Raw genomic sequence first — 22,870 nt, forward strand, 5'->3', positions numbered from 1 at the left:
GGCCAAAAGCCCTGCACAAGATGGCGTCCGCTACGACGAAAAGCCTGACAAAACCAATACCGCAGACTAAAAATTCTAGCGGAGAGCATCACCACCGCTTGTTAGAACCTGAAAGATCCCTGGAAACTCGCACTCCCCCAGAACAATGCAAGGCCCAAGCTCCTAGCACAGTTCTCCGCAATAAAAGTAGTAAAAAAAAACTCTTACCTCACAGAAAGGAGAAAATGAGCCCAAGGGAGGAAATACCAACCACTGCTGAATCCCCACAGAGCTATCACCATCTCTGCTACTTCATTCGGCTGTGCCTCCCGTTTTTGTGTTTTTGTTTGTTTTTTAAGACAGGAGTGCCAGGAGCCATAACTCAGAGACAAGGTATCACCACAGCATGAAAGCAGCGCAGGGTTAGGGGAGGAACCTGACCCACCAGGTGTACCCCTTACTGGCCCAATCTGGCCACAAACCCCTAGCTCAACAAAACCTGAGGGAACAGGCGAGGAGCAGATTTCAAAGTGCTCAACTAAACCTGAGGGAACAGGCTAGGAGCAAATTCAATCCAGAGAGCTGCACAGGATGCTGAGATAGAGAGAATACTGAGAGTAAGATGGCTGCACATGTCTATATATAGTAAACTCTGAAGTTCTCTCTATCTCCACCTGCTGGTAAAGGGACACAACCCACTTGTGTCTGGATTGATCTGTGGGATGCTATGGAAGGTGGTTCACACTGAAGATGGGCACACAGAGCATGATCCAGAGGGGTGATGACCAAGTGAGGGAACAGTTGGTAAAGATTCTGAGGGAAAGGCTACAATTCTTTGATGTTTCTACTGCGGGTGTATGCAATTGTCAGTCTTGTCTTTAGAACACAGATACCCAAAGTAACAATTTCTACTCATAATTCTCTGGATGTCCCCAGAAAGATCTGAGAATTTCAGTTCACATACAATGTCTAGCTTAGATCAATATCCATGTTAGCAGCCTTTCTTCAGCAGCCCTTGCTTTCTCTATACCTTTGTTGATGCAATATGTAAGGTACCCTATTATCACTAAACCTTTTAGCCATAGGCACTACTCGTCTGTAATCACTGCACAATCTTCTTAAGTGAAGGCATCAGGGGGGTCTTTTACTAACGCTTAGCTTGAGCTATCTGCAGCAGGGCCCATTTTATTCCTATGGGCCCTGCTGCAGATAACCCAAGCTAAGCTTTAGTAAGAGACCCCCTGGAGAGTAGGGGTTGGTTTTCTTTCAAATTACAGTTGTGGAAATTCAAAATGGAGAAAGTGATTCCTGAAAGTAGTTTTCCTGTAGACAGCTGTGATGAATCCATACATCTGTCATCCTTTGCCCATATGATCCGATATATATGTAGGAAAAACTATTAGGAGAGGCAATATAGCAGCCCCTTTGGTACAGCATTTTACTGGTCTCTCACAATGTATCTCTAAGGTTTTTAGTGTTGAAGAAAGTACAGCTATCATGACGTGGTGGTGACAGGAACAATGATATTAATACCATCTCACCTGCAGGTATGAATGCAGAGTTAGATTTAAGTGTTTCTATAAACTGATCAGATGACCAGTTTTCATGTAATACCAGGAAAAATAGACATTTTGTTTATACTAATTGTATCTTCCATAGTGGAGTTTGATAAAACAAAATTTTAAGAGAGTCTTGTATATGGTTTTTGTTTTTCTATCCTGTGATCGTTAAGTCATGAAGAGTAATTACATTTTACTTTTATTGCAACTACTTCTTTAATGTTGGGTATGTTAAGATAAGTTTTGCAATCTAGGATACTTTTCTATCCTATACATTTTCGTTTGTGTATTGGTAATTATTCTTTAAAAATACATGTATACATGGATTCCTGTGGAATAAATATGTGATAATTTTGGGGGGATAATTTTGTTCCATTTTTACTATTTTAAGTAATTAGATTTATTATATTTACTGCAACACACCTTCAAATATTAGCCCAAGAGCCATTTTCAAGTCTAGACTCAGCATCATATATCACATCTTTATACCTTAACGCTGCAGTTGTTCCGATGGCTCGCAACCAGACTTTAAAAGCTGCTCTAAACTTTTTCGCCTTCATTTAAGCTTTTTGATTTTTGTCCATTTTTCTCCATTGTATTATCTGTTGATGTCACTCATGGGAAAATTAGGTTCTTATCTTGGTAATTTTCTTTCCTTTAGTCACAGCAGATGAATCCATTACAAATGGGATGTATCAAAGCAATCCCTAGATAGGGTGGGAACAAGCCACACCACGCGCAAGCACTTATGCTCCAAAAAGCACGTCCCTCCTGGCAGCCACATCCAGACTAACAACGGGCAAAAGAGAGCTTAGAAGCCCAAGTAGCTGCACTATATATCGCTTGAAGAGAGTGCTCCCGTCTCAGCCCAAGAGGAAGAAATCGCTCTTGTGGAATGTGCCTTAAAGGCGTCAGGCGGAGGCTGGCCAGATAGCAGATATACAGAAAAAATGGCTTCCTTAAGCCAACGGGCTATAGTGGCTTTAGACGCTGGAGGTCCTCCTCTGCGAGGACCCGACAACAATACAAAAAGGTGATCAGAGGTCCTGAAAGCATCAGACATCTGCAGATACTGCAACAGAGCCCTGCGCACATCCAGAAGGTGCAACTGCCCAAAAGATTCCAGAAACTCCTTCCTAGTAAAGGAGGGCAGATAAATAGGCTGGTTTAGGTGAAACGCTGAAACCATCTTAGGCAGGAAGGAAGGCACAGTACGTACCGTTACTTCGGACTCTGAGAATTGCAGAAATGGGTCTCGACAGGACAGCGCCTGGAGCTCAGACACCCGTCTCACCGATGTAATGGCCACCAAAAAGACTGTCTTTAGAATCACATCCTTCTCCGAAGCTCGCCTCAGCGGCTCGAAGGGCGAACACTGAAGAGCCTTTAATACTAGCCCCAGGTTCCAAGCCGGACAAGGGGCCCGCACGGGAGGCCGAAGCAGCCCTCTAAGAAACTGTGCAATGTCCTGATGCGCAGCCAGGAAGAGGCCAGCGACCTTCCCCCGAAAACATGCCAAGGCTGCCACTTGAACACGCAGGGAATTATAGGCCAAGCCTTTTTGTAAACCATCCTGCAAAAAGTTAAGTATCGGCGAGACAGAAGCCCGCATGGGTGTGATCACTTCAGAAACACACCAAGCCTCAAACTGGCGCCACATCCGAGCATAGGCAACAGAAGTGGAACGCTTGCAGGCCTGCAAGAGTGTGGAGATGACCTTGTTAGAATAGCCCGTGTCTCTCAATTCCCATGCCATAAGACCAAAGTGGCATGGATCCTCCATGGTCACCAGACCCTGCAACAGGTTCGGTACCAGAGGCAAAGGAAGGGGAGCTTCCACCAGCATCCGCCAGAGGTCCGCATACCATGGCCGCCTGGGCCAATTCGTGGCAATGAGGATCACCACTCCTTGATGCAGCCGAATTTGCAGGAGTCGCCCTATTAAGGGCCAAGGAGTGAACGCATACAGGAGGCCCGGAGGGCCAGGGTTGAGCCAAGGCATCCAACCCCGCCGAGCGAGGATCTCTCCGTCTGCTGAAAAAGGACGGGACTTTGGCATTTGTGCTTGAGGCCATAAGATCCGCTATGGGCGTTCCCCATTTGGCATAGATCTGAAGGAACACTTCGTCTGCCAGTTCCCACTCTGCAGGGTCGATTTGATACCTGCTTAGAAAGTCGGCTTGCACGTTGCTCTGACCTGCTATGTGAGCTTCTGACAGAAGCTGCAGATGTAGCTCAGCCCAGAAGCATATCTGAGCGGCCTCGGCGGCCAGTGTTTGACACAGAGTGCCACCTTGTCAATTTATGTAGGCCACTGCTGTCGTGTTGCCCGACAGAACTCCGACGGCCAATCCCTCCAGAGTCATGTGAAAGGCCAGAAGAGCCTGGAATGTCGCTCTCAGTTCCAAGCGATTGATGGACCACCCCGTTTCCTCGGGTGTCCACAGACCCTGGACATATCTTCCCTGGCAATGTGCTCCCCAGCCCTTCAGGCTGGCATCCGTTACCACCAAGCACTAATCGGGAAGTGTTAGCGGCATTCCTCGCCGCAGCATGCTGTCTGAGAGCCACTACTCCATACTGAGTTGGGCCGCAGGGAGCCACGTGAGTCTGCATTGATAATCCTGGGACAGGAGACTATCGTTGAAGCAGGGCAATCTGCAGAGGTCTCATGTGCGCTCTCACCTATGGCACCACTTCCAAGGTGGCCGTCATCGACCCCAACAGCTGGACAAAATCCCAAGCTCTCGGGCGAGGCATCCTCAGGAGCAGACGGACCTGATTCTGAAGCTTGCACCGCCTTTGGTCGGGTAGAAAGAAACACAGAGGCCATGTCGAACTGGACCCCCCAAATATTCTAGAGATTGAGAGGGGGGTCAGGTGACTTTTGGGTATATTGACGACCCAACCCAGAGATTGCAGTACTGAGACCACTCTGGCTGTTATGTGACAATTCTCTTCTGCAGAGTCCACTCTGATGAGCCAGTTGTCGAGGTACAGGTGAACCTGGATACCCTCTCGCCTGAGAAAGGCAGCTACTACCACCATTACCTGAAAAGGTTCAGGGAGCTGTGGCGAGGCCAAAAGGCAAGGCCCGAACCTGGAAATGTTTTCCCAACACCGCAAACCCGAGGAACCGTTGGTGCAGGGGCCATATAGGAATGTGCAAGTAAGCTTCTTTTAGGTCCAGAGACGTGAGGAACTCTCCTGGCTGAACCGCCGCAATGATGGAGCGCAGGGTTGCCATGTGAAAATGCTGCACTCTTAGTGACTCGTTGACTCTCTAAGTCGAGAATGGGCCAAAAAGACCCACCTTTTTGCAGCACCACAAAATAAATGGAGTAACGACCGCAGCCGTGTTCGGCGGGAGGCACAGGGACCACCGCTCCAAGGTGCAACAAGACTTGTAAGGTCTCCTCTACCACCGCCCGTTTTGACGGCAGTGCCGCATCGGGACTCCACAAACACGTCTCTCACCGGGGCACCGAAATCAGTAACCTTCTCTGATCAGGTCCAGGACCCACTGATCTGAGAATCTAGGTCGAGAAAGAGGGAAAGGCATCCTCCTACAGCTGTAAAGGAGAAGTGGAATGGCATCCCATCATTGTGGAGGATGGCCCTGAACTCCTGGCCTTGAGCCTGCCGCTGCGGAGCATTTGTCTGAGCGAAAGGAGTTCCTCTGCTGAAAATGGGCACGTTGAGTAAACCCAGCACAGCGCCCTGGGCGATACCTTTGAGCTTCACGGAAGCGAGGTCTGGAGGAGGAGGGAACCACCTGACCCTTGGAAGAAGGCCACAGCCTATCCTCAGGTAACCTCTGGGGTTTAGCATCCCCCAGGTCTTTAACAATCTACTCCAACTCCTCTCCAAATAACAGAAGGCCCCAAAAGGGCAACTTCACCAGCCTTTGCTTAGAGGCCATGTCAGCCACCCAATGCTATAGCCATTGGGTGGAGGTGGGCGGACACCGCCACAGACATCTGTTTAGCCGAAGCTCTGACCAGATCATAGAGGCCGTCAGTTAAAAATGACAAGGCCGACTCCATTCGTGGTGCGACCTCAGTGAGGTACTCCGCACCATCCACGGGATGTTCCACTGCCTGTTGTAACCAAGAGGCAGGCTCGAGCAGCATAAGAACTGCAAACAGATGCCCTTAAGGCTAGGCCCGAAATCTCAAAGGAGCGTTTTAGCACTGATTCCAGATGCTGGTCCTGAATGTCCTTCAGGGCGACCCCTCCCTCTACTGGGAGGGTGATCTTTTTTTGTCACCGCCATGATGACTAAGGCATCCACTTTAGGCATCCCAAAACGGGCCAAGTGCTCCTCACTCAGAAGTTAAAGATGCCCCATCGCCCTGGCCACTTTCAAGGGCCCCTCAGGGTCAGCCCATTGAGCAGAAATAAGCTCTTGGATGGAGTCATGCAAAGGAAAGGCTCAAGCAGGCTTCTTAGTACTCGCCATCCTTGGATTACCAGAGGAGGCCTCGCTTTAAACAGGATCATCAATAGAGAGGGCCTGTAAGGCACCAGAGATAAGTGCTGGCAGCTCATTGAGGTGGAAAATCCGAACCGCAGTGGGATCATCCAGATCCAGTGGCAAACCGGCTCCTTCCTCTGGCTCCTCAGACCACAAAGGCCTGCCAGATCCCTCAGAGTCTCCACAGCCCGACCATGGGGAGGAAAAGTGGGGTGTGCCACTCTCCGACGGGGAGTTTACCCGTCTATGTTTAGCGTGCATCCAACGCTCAGGGGAATCCACGTCTGACATCAGCCCCGGGCCATCATCAGTCGGAGGGGGACCAGGTAGCAACGCAGTGTCAGACACCTGCGGCAGAGCTCTTTTCAGCATGAAGGCTTTATGTAAAATAAGCACAAACTTGGGGGAGAAAAACTCAGCCTGACCTCCCATAATTAGGAGCCACGGGGAACGGAGCTCCTCTGGTAGCCTCGGTCAGTGGCACCCCTCTGCTCTCAGACTCCTCCACAACTGCGGGGGTCGAGCCATGCGGCGCTTCCAAGATGGCGCCTGCTGCCAGCTCCATCGCTTGCCATGCTTGTACTGGCTCTACCGTCTAAACAGCATGTTTTACAGAGCCCAGCTGCTCATCTGCGCTTGCCACAATGGGAACAGCGCTTAACTCCCTCAGCAGCCATCACCGAAAAACGGCGGAATAAAATTCAAAATGGCGGCTTCACGCCAAAATCACCCCGATCGGAACGCCGTCCGCGGGCCCTCCCTGGAGGAGCTGAGTACCGCTCTTACCTCAAAGGACCGAGTCTATGAGCTCCGGTCATGCTGAGGAAAAGCCTCAGAAATAGCAGGGAAAGGGCGAACCTATGTGCCTTAAGTGGGCTCCACTTAGCCACAACACCCCTGCTACAACTGGCAAAAGCACAGGAGCCACCCCAGGCAGAATTTTCAAGGAGCTGAACAAGCTGCGTCCAACCCTGCTGGGAGATAGAGAAATACTGAGAGGCATATGGAGCTAGCCGTTCTAGAGGCACTATGGTTTTCAGTGTTCTCTATCTCCCCCTGCCGATAGGTGGACACAACCCATTCGGAATGGATTCATCTGCTGCTGATGACAAGGAAATATAAACTCTAGAGAAAACAGATCCCAATGTAGCTGAATGCTCTCTCGGTCCCCGAGGCTGTAAAATGGCAGCTGTGCTCTGCACATGATCAGAGACTGTTCCTCACTGTCGGTCAGGCCCAACAAAATTGTGCCTGTTCCCGTGCTCTCCTGCATCAAACTGAACACCGGCCCTGCCAGAAAGCCCAAAGTCCCTGCATATTCAGATGCTGTACCAAATCCAAAGACGTGCTGCTGCCATTTCCTTTGCATCTCGAGGAATTCCTGGCTTGCACGCACTGCACCACACCTGATGACGACCGGTGGGTCCCACAACAGACCAGTTAGCTGCCTCTGCAAGAGTCGCCATTCACCCTGGCTGTCACAAGTGCAACACAACGCAGTCCCATACAGTGAGCCAGAATCTCTCCCCTGCACCAAGAACTTGCAACCTTCCAAGCAGTTCCAAGTCAAACTTCTGTCTTTTTAGTTTTGTGATACGCAACTATAATTTGGTGATTGTGGAATATAAGCCCGTATAACACAAATTACCATTGCAAGCTGCTTCTCCCAAGCTCACAGTCTCCACAAGTCTTACCCCAAATAAGAAAATATCAGGACAAACTCTGCCCCATTCTCTCCAGTAAATATATAATTGTTTTTAAAGGTTGTGCTGGAAAAGGAGAGCTCCACAGGAAACAAGGGAGAGGTAAAGGGAGGGAAGAAATAAATTCACAGGACACAAGAGACAGGGTTCTGAAGACCTCCAGATATGACTCTGCAGAGTCCAGACGCCTGCAAAGCTCAACTGAAAAACAGCTAACTGGACCAGGAGCAAATTACTCAGAAGCAGAGTTTGAAAAGTGTGCCCATCCACCTGCTGGAAATATAAAATACTGAGCTGGCTGGATGCCAAGAGAGTGATGTCTCAGCTCAGTTTTCAGTTGTCTCTACCTGCTGGTTGATGGGACAACTATCCCACAAGTTCTGGACTAGTAGGAAGTTATTTAAGGGGAAAGGGTCTAATATTAGAGACTACCCTAAGAAAATCAAATTAAATCTCCATGCAAACAAGAGGGCAGGAGGTTGTCTCTACCTTTGAATATTTTGGGGAGCTGAATATCCAGAAAGTATGCTGAAATGGCAATACAATAGCAGTACTACGTTTAAATCACAAATATACTGTTAAGACTAAGTAGGTCAAAGATGTACAAAGGAACTGTGAAGGGTTCTTTAAAAAGTTAGAGTAGTAGCCTCTCAGTATCTTTGGGATACTATTGTCCACTACGTAGCCTGCTCAGCACATTCCTGCTAAAAATCAGAATGCCACTTCGTCATGAAGATGCATATAGATGTAAATGCATGAAAGAGGAAACTAAAGAAAAGACTAACAAAAAAAAAAAAACTCTGCCTTTGCAGCTTCAAGCTGGAGACAGGGAGAGGTGGAGGCAGCTTAAAGGCACTCAATGGCAGATTCATAAAAAGTTGAACTGTGCTAGAATCTAGGCAATGTTACACTAAAGGGGAAAAAAAATCCAAGAGTTCCAAAAAATAAAAATTTCACTTGACTTTCAAATCAAACATTTTGGTCCTCTAATCTAAGAGTTCTCTAGTATCCCTATACTCTTTCAAGCTGAGAGCCAAAACATTAGATTATAGCTCAAAGAAATTTTTTTTTTAAACAATTTGTGGTCCAAACTTTTCCCCCTTAAACTCATGTCAAAGATACTGGACGCACATTTAACTGTAAAAAAAAAAAAAAACTTTAACTTTTGTACTCCTATTTTCCATGCATCTTTACAACTGTTTCTACATCAAAATTACCTGTACTATTCAGTCTTATGTATTTTGCAAATTTGGCAGGACACTAAAGAAAATCTGATTCTTCTACACATTAGATTTCTAAGACTTAACCACAGTCTTGCTTATGCACTACTTGGGGATCAATTTTAGAACAGTGCTAGTATGGCAAAAAAACTTACTGAATGGCCATAAGGTGATAAACTCAGTCCGACTGACGATGCAGTGCTCAGGTTGGCACTAACGTATGCAGTAGGGGGAGAAGACGGCAAGGAAAACTCAACAAATTCTTTCCAGGTGCTTGCCATATTTCTACGCTTGTTTCAACTTAATTTTATAATGCTGCATATAATAAAATCAAACAAGACAACCTGATCAATTTACATGTGTCACTTATCCAACACATTTCAGATAAAGTACTTAGGAGATTGTTCTAAAAAAAAAAGTGGGCTCTCTTCCCTACCTGGGGGGGAGGCGGACACAATTGCACATAATTAGACTATTGGATATATTTTAGTATTTGTGATTTTCATACTTAAGACCAGTGAGGACAGAAAAAAGGAAGGTGAAACCAGAAAGCAAAGAGGGCGAAAGCAGCTTCAGGAACATTAACAACTGGCTATAATTTAAAGAGGTATCTTTAAAAAAAAAACCTGAACATTTTTAAATGCATAGTCGGAACTGGAAACATTTTTGCATGCTGTATGACATAACATAAATGCCTGAGAAGGTTGACTAAATAGTGAGAACTAGTTGACCCAATCCATTTGGAAACAATCTAGATGGGAGAAACCAATAAATATAAAGTAATTCGAACTGCATGCGTTGGCAAAATGGCTGTCAAACAGAAACATTTCTAGGTAGGGGGTGGGGGTCAGTTCTATAACCAACAACTGATAAAATAATGCTGAATTACTTACATACACGATTTAGATTTAAGAAAATCAGCATTTGTCAAGAGAGGAGAAAGCTATCATAAATGTTTCCCCAACAGCCCAGAACAGTATCACAATCCAACTGGGGCAATGGATCAACCAATTCTGGCTAAAACCATATATTTAAAGCCCATTCCAAGAAATTATACTAGTGTGTTCACCAACCTCGCAGAGATTCAAATATTGCACTTCAGTAGTACTTGCTAATTCTTCCTTTCAGCTCACGTTTTGAAAGATGAAAAGGTTGCTAGTATTAAAAAGACAGCGAGAGAATGATTTATCAAGCTAAGAAAATACAACTCTTGCTGCACTGGGCGAATTCACAGTGCAGCACGGAGGATAAAACGAAGACTAATAGCAGCGTGGGGAAGTGCTCTTTTGAAGCTGTTGAGTAGGCACAAACTTCTTGTTTCAGATCAAGTGCTGTGTCTTCAGCTTAAGTTAAACTTTTCTTTGGTCTTGCTTGTTGTTACAATATGGTTGTTTTCTTGACTGATCTGAACTTGAAGCAGCAGTTTCAGGTGGTAATTTCTGATCTGTTACACTTCATACTGAAAAGAAAAAAATATATATATTTATATATATGTACACACACACACATATAAATACTGAAGATTAATGACTAGGTTCATAACGTGTTACTGATGGCCTATGAGAGACTACTATTACTTCCTGTGAAGAATTCTGTGCAGTCCGCAAATGTTCCCTTTCTGGCTGCCTCCGTCCCAGTACACTCAACGCTTGTGGCAGGAGGAGCCGCTTAGCACAGTTTGGGCTGCTTCTTTCTCCGTCACCTTGGTCCCTGGCAGTTCCTTTAAGATGCTTGGCTGTACAATGGCCCATGAAGCTCAAAGGAACCATCAGGCCCAGGATGGCAGAGGAGAAGGAAGCAGCCCAATATGAAGCTCCTCCTCTTGCCGCTCTGGAGTGGACTGTGCAGGGGGTGGGGGGAGGAGTCTGGAGAAAGGTTGATGAGCTGTGTGCGCACACACTATGGGAATGGGGTGGAGGTTTGCAGGAAATTACATGGGAAACTCCTGTGGTGGAGGTGGGGGGTATGACAGCCCTTATGAGGAAATTAATTTTTTGCACAGAATTCCCCCATGAATAAGTTATGAGAATCCCACTAAACGGAGTATAGAAGAGTCCATGTAATTTTGGAAAGCCACATCCATTTTATAAAGTTAAAACTACAAAGGATGTGATCTACAGATTCTTCAGAAAAAGGTTAATCAGAAGACTACTACTACTAATTTCTAAAGCGCTACTGAAACTGAATAACTGAAAAGATACCTACTAGAAAGTTCCCTGACCATCTTAAGATGAAGGCAAAATTAGGCCTTACTCAATTTTCTTTCCACTAGTCCCAACAGATCAATCCAGAGATGAGTGGGTTATGTCCCTCTACCAGCAGGTGTAGATAGAGAACACCAGAGTTCTGCCATAAAGGGTACTGTGTAGCAGCCTCACTTTCAGTATGATTGATACCACAGCAGTAAAAAAAAGACATGAAACCATAAAGCAAACTCCTGTCTCAGCCACAAGAAGCAGTGAACTAGCAGCCCTATGGTCAAGGAACCGCATTCGTTCTCCCGAACATCCATCCACTAAAGTGACGTGTGCAACACATAGAAGCAACCTCTGCAGTCAAGTAAATCTGGACCTGAAAGAAACGTACACACACTATATTCCAGACAAGAACAAATGATGGGCCTCTGGATTGATCTGTGGGATGCTATGGAAGGTAAAATTTGATAATTTTCTATGTTAGTCCCAACAGATCAATCCAGAGATGAGTGGGACCACATATACAGAACAAGCACCGGTGCCAGATTCCAAAAACAGAGGCAGGAAGAGAAGCGCAACCCCCAAAGAACTCACCATCCCAAGAAGGAACAAGAAACACCCTCCAGGAAGCGAAATGACCAGAGATATGAAAAAGTAGCCAGGCCCAACCAGCAGAAGAGAGAACTCACCATCCCGAGAAGGCATGCCTTCCAGGATGTGACCAGAAACATGAAAGAGGAGCCAGGCCCAACCACCGGAAGAGCATTACGCAACCAGACCAAGCACAAAGCTGCATTACGACCTAATGAGGAAGGCAGATGCCCGCAGATGATGAAAGGCCCGACAACCCGAGATGGAACCACAAGAACCCCCAACTGCGGAACCAAAAACCACATGCCGAAGAGTGAAGGCAGAATACAGCTGCACCAAAAGCGGTTCCCCAAGGCCTTTTTTTTTTGTAATGTGATATACATATTATGGTGTGGAAAGCCAAGTATCAAGAAGCAATCACCCAACTAATGAATCCATTAACCCCAAACCAACTCACCCAAACAGAGCCTGCACCAAGAGAAACAAAGCCTCAAAACACCAGTCTGTACAACAAATAAGTGGGCAAGCAGATGCAGGAAATAAAAACAAAAACATTTCAAGCCTTTGTGTAACCACTGAAGCAGAGACAACTCCGAGGAGCACTGTGCAGGGACCCAGAGTCCAGGTATGCCCTCAAAAAGTTGGTACCTTCAGCCACACATCCCCTGGGCTCATCTAGCCCAAGCCCAGGAGCACCCTAGTAAACAGAATTCAGGAGTGGAAGGAATCCATAGAGCTATACTAGGACTGAAGAGCTGGACGTACAGAGTTACTATCTTCAGTTCAGTGTGTTCATCTCCACCTGCTGGTAGGCAGATACAACCCACCAGTTCCTGGATTTATCTGCTGCAGAAGATAAGGAAGGAGCAATTCTCAATCCAGAGCTAAACAGGATATGTTCACCCACCTGCTGAGATAGAGAGAACAGAATACTGAAAGGTAGGCTGCTGCACAATATCCTTTATGGCAGAGAGCTTTGGCATTCTCTATCACCACCTGCTGGGCAGGAAAGAGAGGAGGGACGAGGAGTACCCTGTACTGGCCAAGCACAGCTACAACCCCCATACTCAACTACACCTGATGGAACAGGCAAGGAGCAATTCTCAATCCAGAGAGCTGCACAGGATATGTTTAAATTTATTTATTTTATGGCATTTGTATCCCACCTCTTTGCAGGCTCAATGTGGCTTACATTTCGTCATGGATATGGGAAATAGCAGTGAATATACATTTGGTTTACAGAGGGTTTTGTGTTACATGGTGGTGAAATACATGAGGGCGTTAGAGAAGAAAGACATTATAAAACATTATAAGACAGTCTGGAAGTTTTAAGACTATACAGTTATACATGTTAAATTATACAGTTACACATGTTGATCTTTGTGATATATCTTGTCGAAGAGATAGATTTTCAATAGTTTGCGGAAATTGGTCAATTCATAGACCGCTTTCAGGTTACGTGGCAGCACGTTCCAGAGTTGCGTTCTCGTGTAGGAAAAGGTAGCTGCATGCATTGATTTGTATTTCAGACCCTTGCATTTGGGAGTATGTAGATTAAGGAATGTGCGAGAGGATCTTTTTGCGTTCCTGGGTGGTAGATCTATCAGGTCTGACATATAGGCTGGGGCGTCACCATGGATGATTTTGTGGAATAGGGTGCAAAGTTTGAACGTGATGCGTTCCTTTAGTGGGAGCCAGTGTAGTTTTTCCCGCAGGGGTTTTGCGCTTTCGTATTTTGGGGTGCCGAATATTAGTCTGGCTGCTGTAGTCTGGGCTGTCTGGAGTTTAAATATTTGCTCTTTACAGCCAGCGTAGAGTGAGTTGCAATAGTCCAGATGACTGAGTACCAATGATTGTACCAGATTGCGGAAGACAGTTCTTGGAAAGAATGGTCTGACTCTTTTTAGTTTCCACATTGCATGAAACATCTTTTTAGTTGTGTTATTTGCATGGTTCCAAGTGTTGGGTGTCGATCAATGACGACACCAAGGATTTTTAGGGAGTCAGAGACTGGTAGATTTAGTTTAGGTGTGTTGATGGTGGTAAATTTATTCTTGTTGTATTGCAAGGTAAGTACCAAACATTGGGTTTTCTCTGCATTGAGTTTCAACTGGAAAGCATCTGCCCAGGAATTCATGGTATGTAGGCTTTGTTTGATTTCATTGGAGATTTCCCTTAAATCTTGTTTGAATGTCCACCCACCTGCTGAGAAAAGAGAATACTGAGGCTGCTGCACAGTACCCTTTATGGCAGAACTCTGGCATTATCCATCTCTACCTGCTGGTAGAGGGACATAACCCACTCGTCTCTGGATTGATCTGTAGGATGCTATGGAAGAGTAATTTTACTAGATCAGCTTGCAAACAGAGAATCTTAAAATAAACTCTGCACATAAACAAATAGTGAAAACTAGTTACAGGCTAAAGTTTTCTGCACATAAAACAAATAGTGAGAACTAGTTACAGGCTCAAAGTTTTCCCACAGTAAACTTTGGCTGTCATATGTATACAACTACTCAGCCCAGGAGCAGTCAACCGACAAGACATAAGATTCTCAATTACAACACCATGTGAAGACTTTAAATTGGTGGCACAGGGAGGATCCTAAATCAAAATTTTAGCTTTAAAAAAGGATCAACATCAAGGGAAAATTAGGTTCTTACCATGATAATTTTCTTTCCTTTAGTCATAGCAGATGAAGCCATTACGTATGGGGTTGTGTCCATCAACCAGCAGGGGGAGATAGAGAGCACTCAACTTTTCACAGTGCCTCATGGCCAGCTAGCTCCACTGCCTCTTCAGTATTTGAAGCTTCCAAAGCAGTATGGCAAACCGCAATGGGAATAACATGAACTTTCCTCACAGCGAACAATGGCCCCTTAACAAGGGCATAAACTCAAAAAAGGAGGGAATAAACTCGTCCTCCAATTTGTATAAACGGAGGGAATACTTGCATCCTCCTATAACAAGAATCCTGAAGAGTGTTTTCCGACTCCCCAAGGAAGGAATACAACAACAGCACCTAAAATCAGAATCACTGCAATACAGACAATCATACAGGGAGGGCTCATGGCTTCATCTGCTATGACTAAAGGAAAGAAAATTATCATGGTAAGAACCTAATTTTCCCTTCCTTGTCATTAAGCAGATGAAGCCATTACGTATGGGATGTAACAAAGCAATCCCTAAATAGGGTGGGAACAAGCCACACCACGCGCTAGCACCTGTGCTCCAAAACGCGCATCCCTCCTGGCAGCCACATCCAGCCTGTAATGTCGGACGAAAGAGAGCTTAGAAGCCCATGTTGCAGCACTGCAAATCTCATGAAGAGATAGTGCTCCAGTTTCCGCCCAGGAAAAGGAAATCGCTCTTGTGGAATGTGCCTTAAAGGCTTCAGGCGGAGCCCGGTCAGACAGCAGATATGCTGAAAAGATAGCTTCTTTGAGCCAACGGGCAATAGTGGCTTTAGACGCTGAAGACCCTCTGCGAGGACCTGCAAACAGCACAAAAAGATGATCAGAGGTCCTGAAAGAATTTGTAATTCGCAGATACTGCAATAGAGTCCTGCGCACATCCAAAAGGTGCAACTGCCCAAATGAATCTGGAAACTCCTCCTCAACAAAGGAGGAAAAACAGGCTGGTTTAGGTGAAACACTGAAACCACCTTAGGCATGAAGGAAGGCACGGTCCGAACCGTGACCCCTGACTCTGAGAATTGCAGAAAAAGGGTCTCTACAGGACAGCACCTGGAGCTCTGACACCCGTCTCGCCGAGGTAATGGCCACTAAAAAGATGGCCTTCAGTGTCAAATCTTTCTCTGAAGCACGCCGAAGCGGTTCAAAGGGAGCCCCCTGAAGGGCCTTCAATACTAACCCCAGGTTCCAAGCTGGACAAGATGCCCGCACGGGAGGACGGAGCCGAAGCACCCCTCTAAGAAACCGTGCCACATCTGGATGAGCAGCTAAGGACACGTCTTCAACCTTGCCACGCAGGGAGGCCAATGCTGCCACTTGCACCCGCAGGGAATTATAGGCCAAGCCTTTGTGTACACCATCCTGCAAAAAGTTCAGAATCGGCGAGACAGGAGCCCGCAACGGGGAAAGCGCTCTTGAAACACACCAGACTTCAAACTGGCGCCAAATCCTGGCATAAGTCACAGAAGTAGAGCGCTTACGGGCCTGCAGGAGAGTGGAAATTACCTTATTTGAGTAGCCTCTCTCTCAATTGCGCCCTCTCAATCGCCATGCCATAAGACCAAAGCGGCAGGCGTCCTCCATGGCCACCGGACCCTGTGACAATAGGTGCGGAACCAGAGGTAACGGAAAGGGAGCCTCCAACAGCATCTGTTGGAGGTCCGCATACCAAGGCCTCCTGGGCCAATCCGGGGCGATGAGCACCACTTTTCCTGGATGCAGCCGAATCCGCAGCAGCACTCGCCCTATCAAGGGCCACGGAGGGAAGACATACAGCAAGCCCAGAGGCCAGGGTTGAGCCAAGGCATCCAACCCGGCAGAGTGAGGATCCCTCCGTCTGCTGAAGAAGCACGGGACTTTGGCATTGGAACTGGTCGCCATAAGATCCATCACTGGCTTGCCCCATTTGGCACATATCTGCAGGAATACATCGTCTGCTAGTTCCCACTCCGCTGGATCGATCTGATGCCTGCTTAGATAGTCAGCTTGCACGTTGCTCTGACCTGCAATGTGAGCTGCTGACAGGGACTGTAGATGCAGCTCGGCCCAGTGGCAAATTTGTTCGGCCTGCGCAGCTAAAGCTCTGCACTGAGTGCCGTCGATTTATGTAGGCCACTGCTGTCGTGTTGTCCGACATCACTCGGACAGCCAATCCTTCCAGGGTCACTTGAAAGGCCAGAAGAGCCAGAAACATCGCTTTCAACTCCAGGCAGTTGATAGACCACTCCGACTCATCGGGCGTCCACAGACCCTGGGCATGCTTCCCCTGGCAATGTGCGCCCCAGCCCTTCAGGCTGGCATCTGTCACCACTAGGCACCAATCGGGGAGCACCGCAACATGCTGCAACATGCTGTCTGAGAGCCACCACTCCATACTGAGGCGGGCCGCAGGGCGCCAAGAAAGTCTGCACTGATAATCCTGAAATACTGGAGACCATCGCTGAAGAAAAGAATACTGTAGAGGTCTCAGGTGCGCTCTTGCCCTTGGCACCACTTCCAAGGTGGCCGTCATCGATCCCAACAGCTGAACAATGTCCGAAGCTCGCGGGCGGGGCATCCTCAGGAGCAGGCGGACCTGATTCTGAAGCTTGCACCGCCTTTGCTCGGGAACAAACACATAGCCCGAGGCTGTGTCGAACCGGGCCCCTAAATATTCTAGAGATTGCGAGGGGGTCAGGTAACTTTTGGCCATATTGACGACCCAGCCCAGAGATTGAAGGACTGAAACCACTCTGGCTGTAGCTAGATGACTCTTTTTCCGAGTCTGCTCTGATAAGCCAGTTGTCTAGGTACGGGTGAACCCGGCTACCCTCTCGCCTGAGAAAGGCAGCTACTACCGCCATTACATTGGAGAAAGTTGGGAGCTGTGGCGAGGCCAAAAGGCAAGGTCCAAAACTGGAAATGTTTTCCCAACACCGCAAAAACTTCTGGTGCGGGGGCCAAATTGGTATGTACAAGTAAGCTTCTTTCAGGTCCAGAGATGCAAGAAATTCTCCTGGCTGTACCGCCGCAATGACAGAGCGCAGGGTTTCCATGTGAAAATGCTGCACTCTTAAGGACTTGTTTAGCTCTTTTAAGTCCAGGATCGGGCGAAAAGACCCGCCTTTTCGTGGTACCACAAAGTAAATGGAGCAGCGGCCTAGACCTTGTTCGGCGGGAGACACCGGGGTCACAGCCCCTATCTGGCACAGACTGTGCAAAGACTAATCTACCGCCGCCCGTTTGGCGGCAGAACCGCATCGGGACTCCACAAACATGTCTCTCACCGGGGCATCGAATTCTATTCGGTATCCGTCTCTGATCAGGTCCAAGACCCACTGATCTGCGGAGATTTTGGCCCACTCCTCGAAAAAGAGGGAAAGTCTTCCTCTGATGACAGGAAACGAGGAGGGGGCCGGCACACCATCGAGAGGGTCGCCCCTGAACTCCAGACCTTGAACCGGCAGCTGCGGAACGTTTGTCCGAGGGAAAGGAGTTTCTCTGCTGAAAGCGGGCACGCGAAGTGAACCCAGCAGCACGCCCCAGGCGGTACCTTCTAGCTTCACGGAAGCGAGGTCTGTAAGAGGAGCGGACCGCCTGACCCTTAGAGGAAGGCTTCGGCCTATCTTCGGGCAAGCGCTGAGGTTTCGAATCCCCCAGGCCTTTAACAATGTTTTCCAGCTCCTCACCAAACAGGAGAAGGCCTTGAAAGGGCACCTTCACCAACCTTTGCTTAGAGGCCATGTCCACTGCCCAATGTCGTAGCCAAAGAGTGCCACTGCTACAGCCATTTGTTTAGCCGAAGCTCTGACCATATCATAAAGGGTGTCAGCCAAAAAGGACATGGCCGACTCCAGCCGCGGAGCCACATCCGAGAAGGGCTCCGCTCCATCTCCGGGCTATTCCACTGCCTGTTGCAACCACGCCAGGCAGGCTCTAGCAGCATAACAACTGCATGCAGACGCCCGAACAGTGAGACCTGCCAAATCAAAGGACCGCTTCAGAGCTGAATCAAGCCTGCAGTCTTCAATATCCTTCAGGGCAACACCTCCTTCAACAGGGAGGGTAGTTCTCTTTGTCACAGCCATGACCAGGGCATCCACTTTAGGCATTGCAAAGAGAGCCAAATGTTCCTCACTCAGAGGGTATAATTGCCCCATAGCCTTGGCAACCTTCAAAGGTCTCTCGGGGTCAGCCCATTGAGCCGAAATAAGCTCTTGGATGGAGTCATGCAAAGGAAAGGCTCGAGCAGACTTTCTGGTACTAGCCATCCTTGGATTAACAGAGGAGGCTGTGCCACTCCCAGGATCTTCAATCGAGAGGGCTTGTAAGGCATCTGACATAAGCGCTGGCAGCTCCTCGCGGTGGAAAATCCTCACCGCAGACGGATCATCAAGCTCCTGTGGCAATTCTGCACCCGACTCTGGCTCCTCAGCCCATGAAGTTCTGCCAGACCCCTCAGAATCCTCATAGCCCGACCACGGGGGGGGGGGGGGGGGGTGCGCCACACTCAGAAGGGGAATTAGCCCTTCTGCGTTTATCAGGAGGATAAGAAACAGGCAAAGCCAACTCCAAAAGGCCAGGATCCACCGGGGGGGGTGGGGGGGGGGCAGGCAGAGGGTCCGAAAATATCTGTGGAAGAGCTCTTTTAAGCATGTACGCCCTATGCAGCATTAAAACAAAATCAGGGGAGAAAACCGCTCCCTGACCGCCCGGATCCTGCCCAGAACATGACACCAAAGGAATTTAAAAAAAAAAAAAAAAAGCACACTATTCTCAAATGACAGGAATGTGGATGATAAAATAGTACTCAAGAGTTATAATCTGAAAAGCATAATTATTATAAAAATGGCAAAATATCATAGGAAAATAGTGCTGTACTACTAAGGGCAGCACCAGCCAGAGAAAACAAATGTGTATCAAGGAGTTGTGATAGATGCCATACAAGCTATTCCTTCCATTAGTTTAGTTGTTAAAGGTATGGAAGCCACTGGCCTGTAGTTTGAGGTGTCACCGATGCTTTTCTTGGTGTCTTTTGGGATTGGAGCGAGCAGTATATTGCCTTTTTTCTTTGGGGAAACAGCCTTCCTGAAACATGAACAAGTGGGAAGTGAGTTGGTCTATGAATCGGTCCAGGGCAGCTTTTAGTACGCAGTTGAGACATGTATCAAGCATACAGTAAGCAGTAGAGAATTTCTTGCTTGTGCTATCTCCTTTGTGGGCTGTGTAAAGGTGGTCCATGTTCTGTTTACTGGGGCTTCTCCTGATGGGTTATCAAGTTAATCTATTAGGGATTCAAGGTTCATGTCATCTTAATGTTCCTTCTGAGGTCCTCAAAGAATCTGGTAAAGTCGTTTGCTGACTGGGCATCTTCGTTGGCTGTCATCCAACCATGGGGCAGGTTTGCGTTTGACCAATTTTTGCTTTCAGATGAGCTATGTCAAGTATGTCAGTGTACCTTTCATCCTATTCTGTAAGGAATCATTTTGTGTTTGTCGTAGGTGACCATTAGTCTTCGTATATGGCTGTCCACAATTTAGTTGGATTGATTTTTCCTCACGATTTGTATGGTAGTCGTGTTTTTGTTGGGTGGGTTCTATCTTCTTTCCAGTAGAGGGTCATATTTAAAGTGACAGACCAGGGGGATGCTGTCCAACTATGGTTTAGTAATTTGAAGTTGCTGTCATTTGTGAATAGGCTAGTAGGTCTATGGCGTGGCCTTTTGCATGGGTTGTGGTCACTGGTGGTCGCTGGAAATCCCATAGTTGGGAGAAAATCATCGCATTCTTTGGTGCTTTATAACTTCTGGTCATCTATATGTAGATTAATATTTCCTATTAACAAGGCATCGGGGGTGGCAACAGATGTGGTGGAGGTAAGTACATAAGTATTGCCATACTGGGACAGACCGAAGGTCCATCGAGCCCAGCATTCTGTTTCCAACAGTGGCCACTCCAGGTCACAAGTACCTGGCAAGATCCCAACTCACTACATTTTATGCTGCTTATTCTAGAAATAAGTAGTGGATTTTCCCCAAGGCCATTTTAATAATGGGTCTATGGACTATTCCTTTAGGAAGCCATCCAAATCTTTTTTAAACCCCGCTAAACTAACTGCTTTTAATACATTCTCTGGCAACGAATTCCAGAGTTTAATTACATGTGGCATGAAGAAATATTTTTTCCAATTAGTTTTAAAATGTACCACTTTCTAGCTTCATTGCGTACCCCCTAGTTCTAGTATTTTTGGAAAGAGTAAACGATTCATGTCTACCCGTTCCACTCCACTCATTTTGTAGACCTCTACAATTATCTCCCCTCAGCTGTTTTTTCTCCTAGCTGCTTTAGCCTCTCCTCATAGGGAAGTCGTCCCATCCCATTTATCATTTTCGTCGCTCTTCTCTGTACCTTTTCTAATTCCATGTTATCTTTTTTGAGATATGGTGACCAGAATTGAACACAGTATTCGACATGTAGCCGCACCATGGAGCAATACAAAGGCATTATAAATTCTTCATTTTTGTTTTCCATTCCTTTCCTAATAATAATACCTAACATTCTATTTGCTTTCTTAGCAGCCGCCACACACTGAGCAGAGGGTTTCAACGTATCAACAATGACGACTAGATCCATTTCCCAGTCAGTGACTCCTACTGTGGAACCTTGCATTATATAACTATAATTTGGGTTCCTCTTTCCCACATCCATCACTTTGCACTTGATCACATTAAATGTCACCTGCCATTTAGATGCCCAGTCTCCCAAGGTCCTCTTGTAATTTTTTTTTACAATCCTCTTGCGATTTAACAACTTTGAATAAGTTTGTCGTCAGCAAAATTAATTACCTCACTAGTTACTCCCGTTCCGTCTCCATAAAGTTTGTGTGGGAGGCTTTCCAAGTTCGTGGGGATCAGTAGAATAGGATGCAACACAATTGTTTATGCAGAGTCTGGTCCTTGATTATAAAGGAAGGCGATTTCCAGTTGTGGTGTTATAGATTCTGCTATGGCTTCAACCATTAGGAAGGCTCTATATATCAATGTGATTCCTCCACTTTTCCCTCTTCTAGTTCACTGGATGATTTTGTGGGCATAGATCCAGGACAATAGGGTCATGTCATATCAATGTGATTCCTCTGCCTCTTCTCTCTTTTCTGGTCCAGTGGAGAATTTTGTAGACTGGTAGGTATTGATCCAGGACAATAGGGTCATCTTTATCAAGGATCCATGTCTCATTGAGAAAGACCATACCTAGTCCATCGTCTGTTATCCAGTCTATTGTTTCAGTTTTATTCACCACTGATCTGGCATTGATATAGCCTGGTAATGGTATATATTCATCTTCTATCATGACTGTTAACTTTTGTTAGATGACGTTTATTTGGGTTTCTATATTTCTTATTCTCCTTTCTTGTCCTGTTTTGGTTGGGCATGTAGTGAGTGATTTCCATTTTTTTTTTTTTTTGGAGTGCCTCGCCCAGCTGTTTGGACCCTGGGATGAGGGTGACCTTTTGCTCTGGATAGTGCTGGTTGCAGAGTATCCGAATGTTATTCTCGCTGTGAGTTAGGGTTTCCAGGGATGTTACTGTCATTAGGGCTGAGAGCCCTATTATTCTTATGAAGAACATTTTTTCTTCTGTGGGGTATGGGGGAGGTTAAATCTGAGGTTGCCCACATAATCCTGCAGCTTTCCTTTTTCGATGCCCAGTCCCCTAAGACAAATTCTCCCTCCCTGAGAGGCAGGCAGCCTGCCTTGTCTGAATCTAGGAAGCATTCAGACTTGTGACCAAATCTGTACGCATTTTGCTGCTCAGATTCCTTACTTTCCAGCTCTGCTGATATAAATACTCTTCTCTATGGTAAACATCCAGAGCAGCTGCAGAAGAATATTCAAGTTGCCCAACTCTGTGTGTTATTTTAGAGCTAGTTAAGGCAGACAAAAAAAAAAGTCTACATAGTTTGACATATCAACAAAATTCTATTTACACTAAGGGGCCTGTTCTGCTCACCAGAGGCATGCTATAAACCAAGTATCAGGCCCAGATAATTCACACAAGGGCACCTAACACAAACCATGTGTGACTGCAGAACTACTTAACAGATCTCATTCTAACAGCAGAATCTGTCACTTGATTTACAAATCTCTTCTGACCATGTTATTTTACATATAAAAAATACTAAAGAGGATATCCCTTTAAAATATTTTTATTTACATAAAAAGGGGGTGACCACTAGTACATAGAGTAAATACATAAATGACAAAGGGAATCCGTTCAATACTACATTATTCCTAGTAAATATACGTAACTGTCAAGCATGAAGAGGACAATTTTAAAACACCTATATGATAAGCTAAAAAAGGCACTTTTAAGCCTCTTACACATTATTTTAAGAGCAATAGCATGTCTGTTTTTTTAATGTAGTCTCAAAAGCGATAGAAGTCAACCACTGAAGTGGAGAAACAAGATCCGCTACAG

At 46.4% G+C, this 22,870-nt stretch overlaps 1 protein-coding gene across 10 annotated transcripts in view; it reads right to left on the reverse strand.

Moving 5' to 3' along the window:
- CSDE1 (cold shock domain containing E1) overlaps window positions 1–22,870 on the reverse strand; it is a 181,239-nt gene that overhangs the window by 148,321 nt on the left and 10,048 nt on the right. For 8 of the 10 annotated variants that reach the window (XM_030221408.1, XM_030221407.1, XM_030221406.1 and 5 more), the window contains exons 2-3: window positions 10,012–10,397; window positions 9,094–9,253 (exon numbers count right to left, since the gene is read on the reverse strand). In XM_030221408.1, coding sequence (XP_030077268.1) covers window positions 9,094–9,219 — 126 coding nt within the window. In that variant the 5' untranslated portion in view covers window positions 9,220–9,253; window positions 10,012–10,397. The remainder of the gene's footprint in view (window positions 1–9,093; window positions 9,254–10,011; window positions 10,398–22,870) is intronic. The other 2 variants (XM_030221412.1, XM_030221409.1) reach the window with 1 other exon arrangement.

Source organism: Microcaecilia unicolor, chromosome 12 (assembly GCF_901765095.1).
Source record: "Microcaecilia unicolor chromosome 12, aMicUni1.1, whole genome shotgun sequence".
Classification (NCBI taxonomy): domain Eukaryota; kingdom Metazoa; phylum Chordata; class Amphibia; order Gymnophiona; family Siphonopidae; genus Microcaecilia; species Microcaecilia unicolor.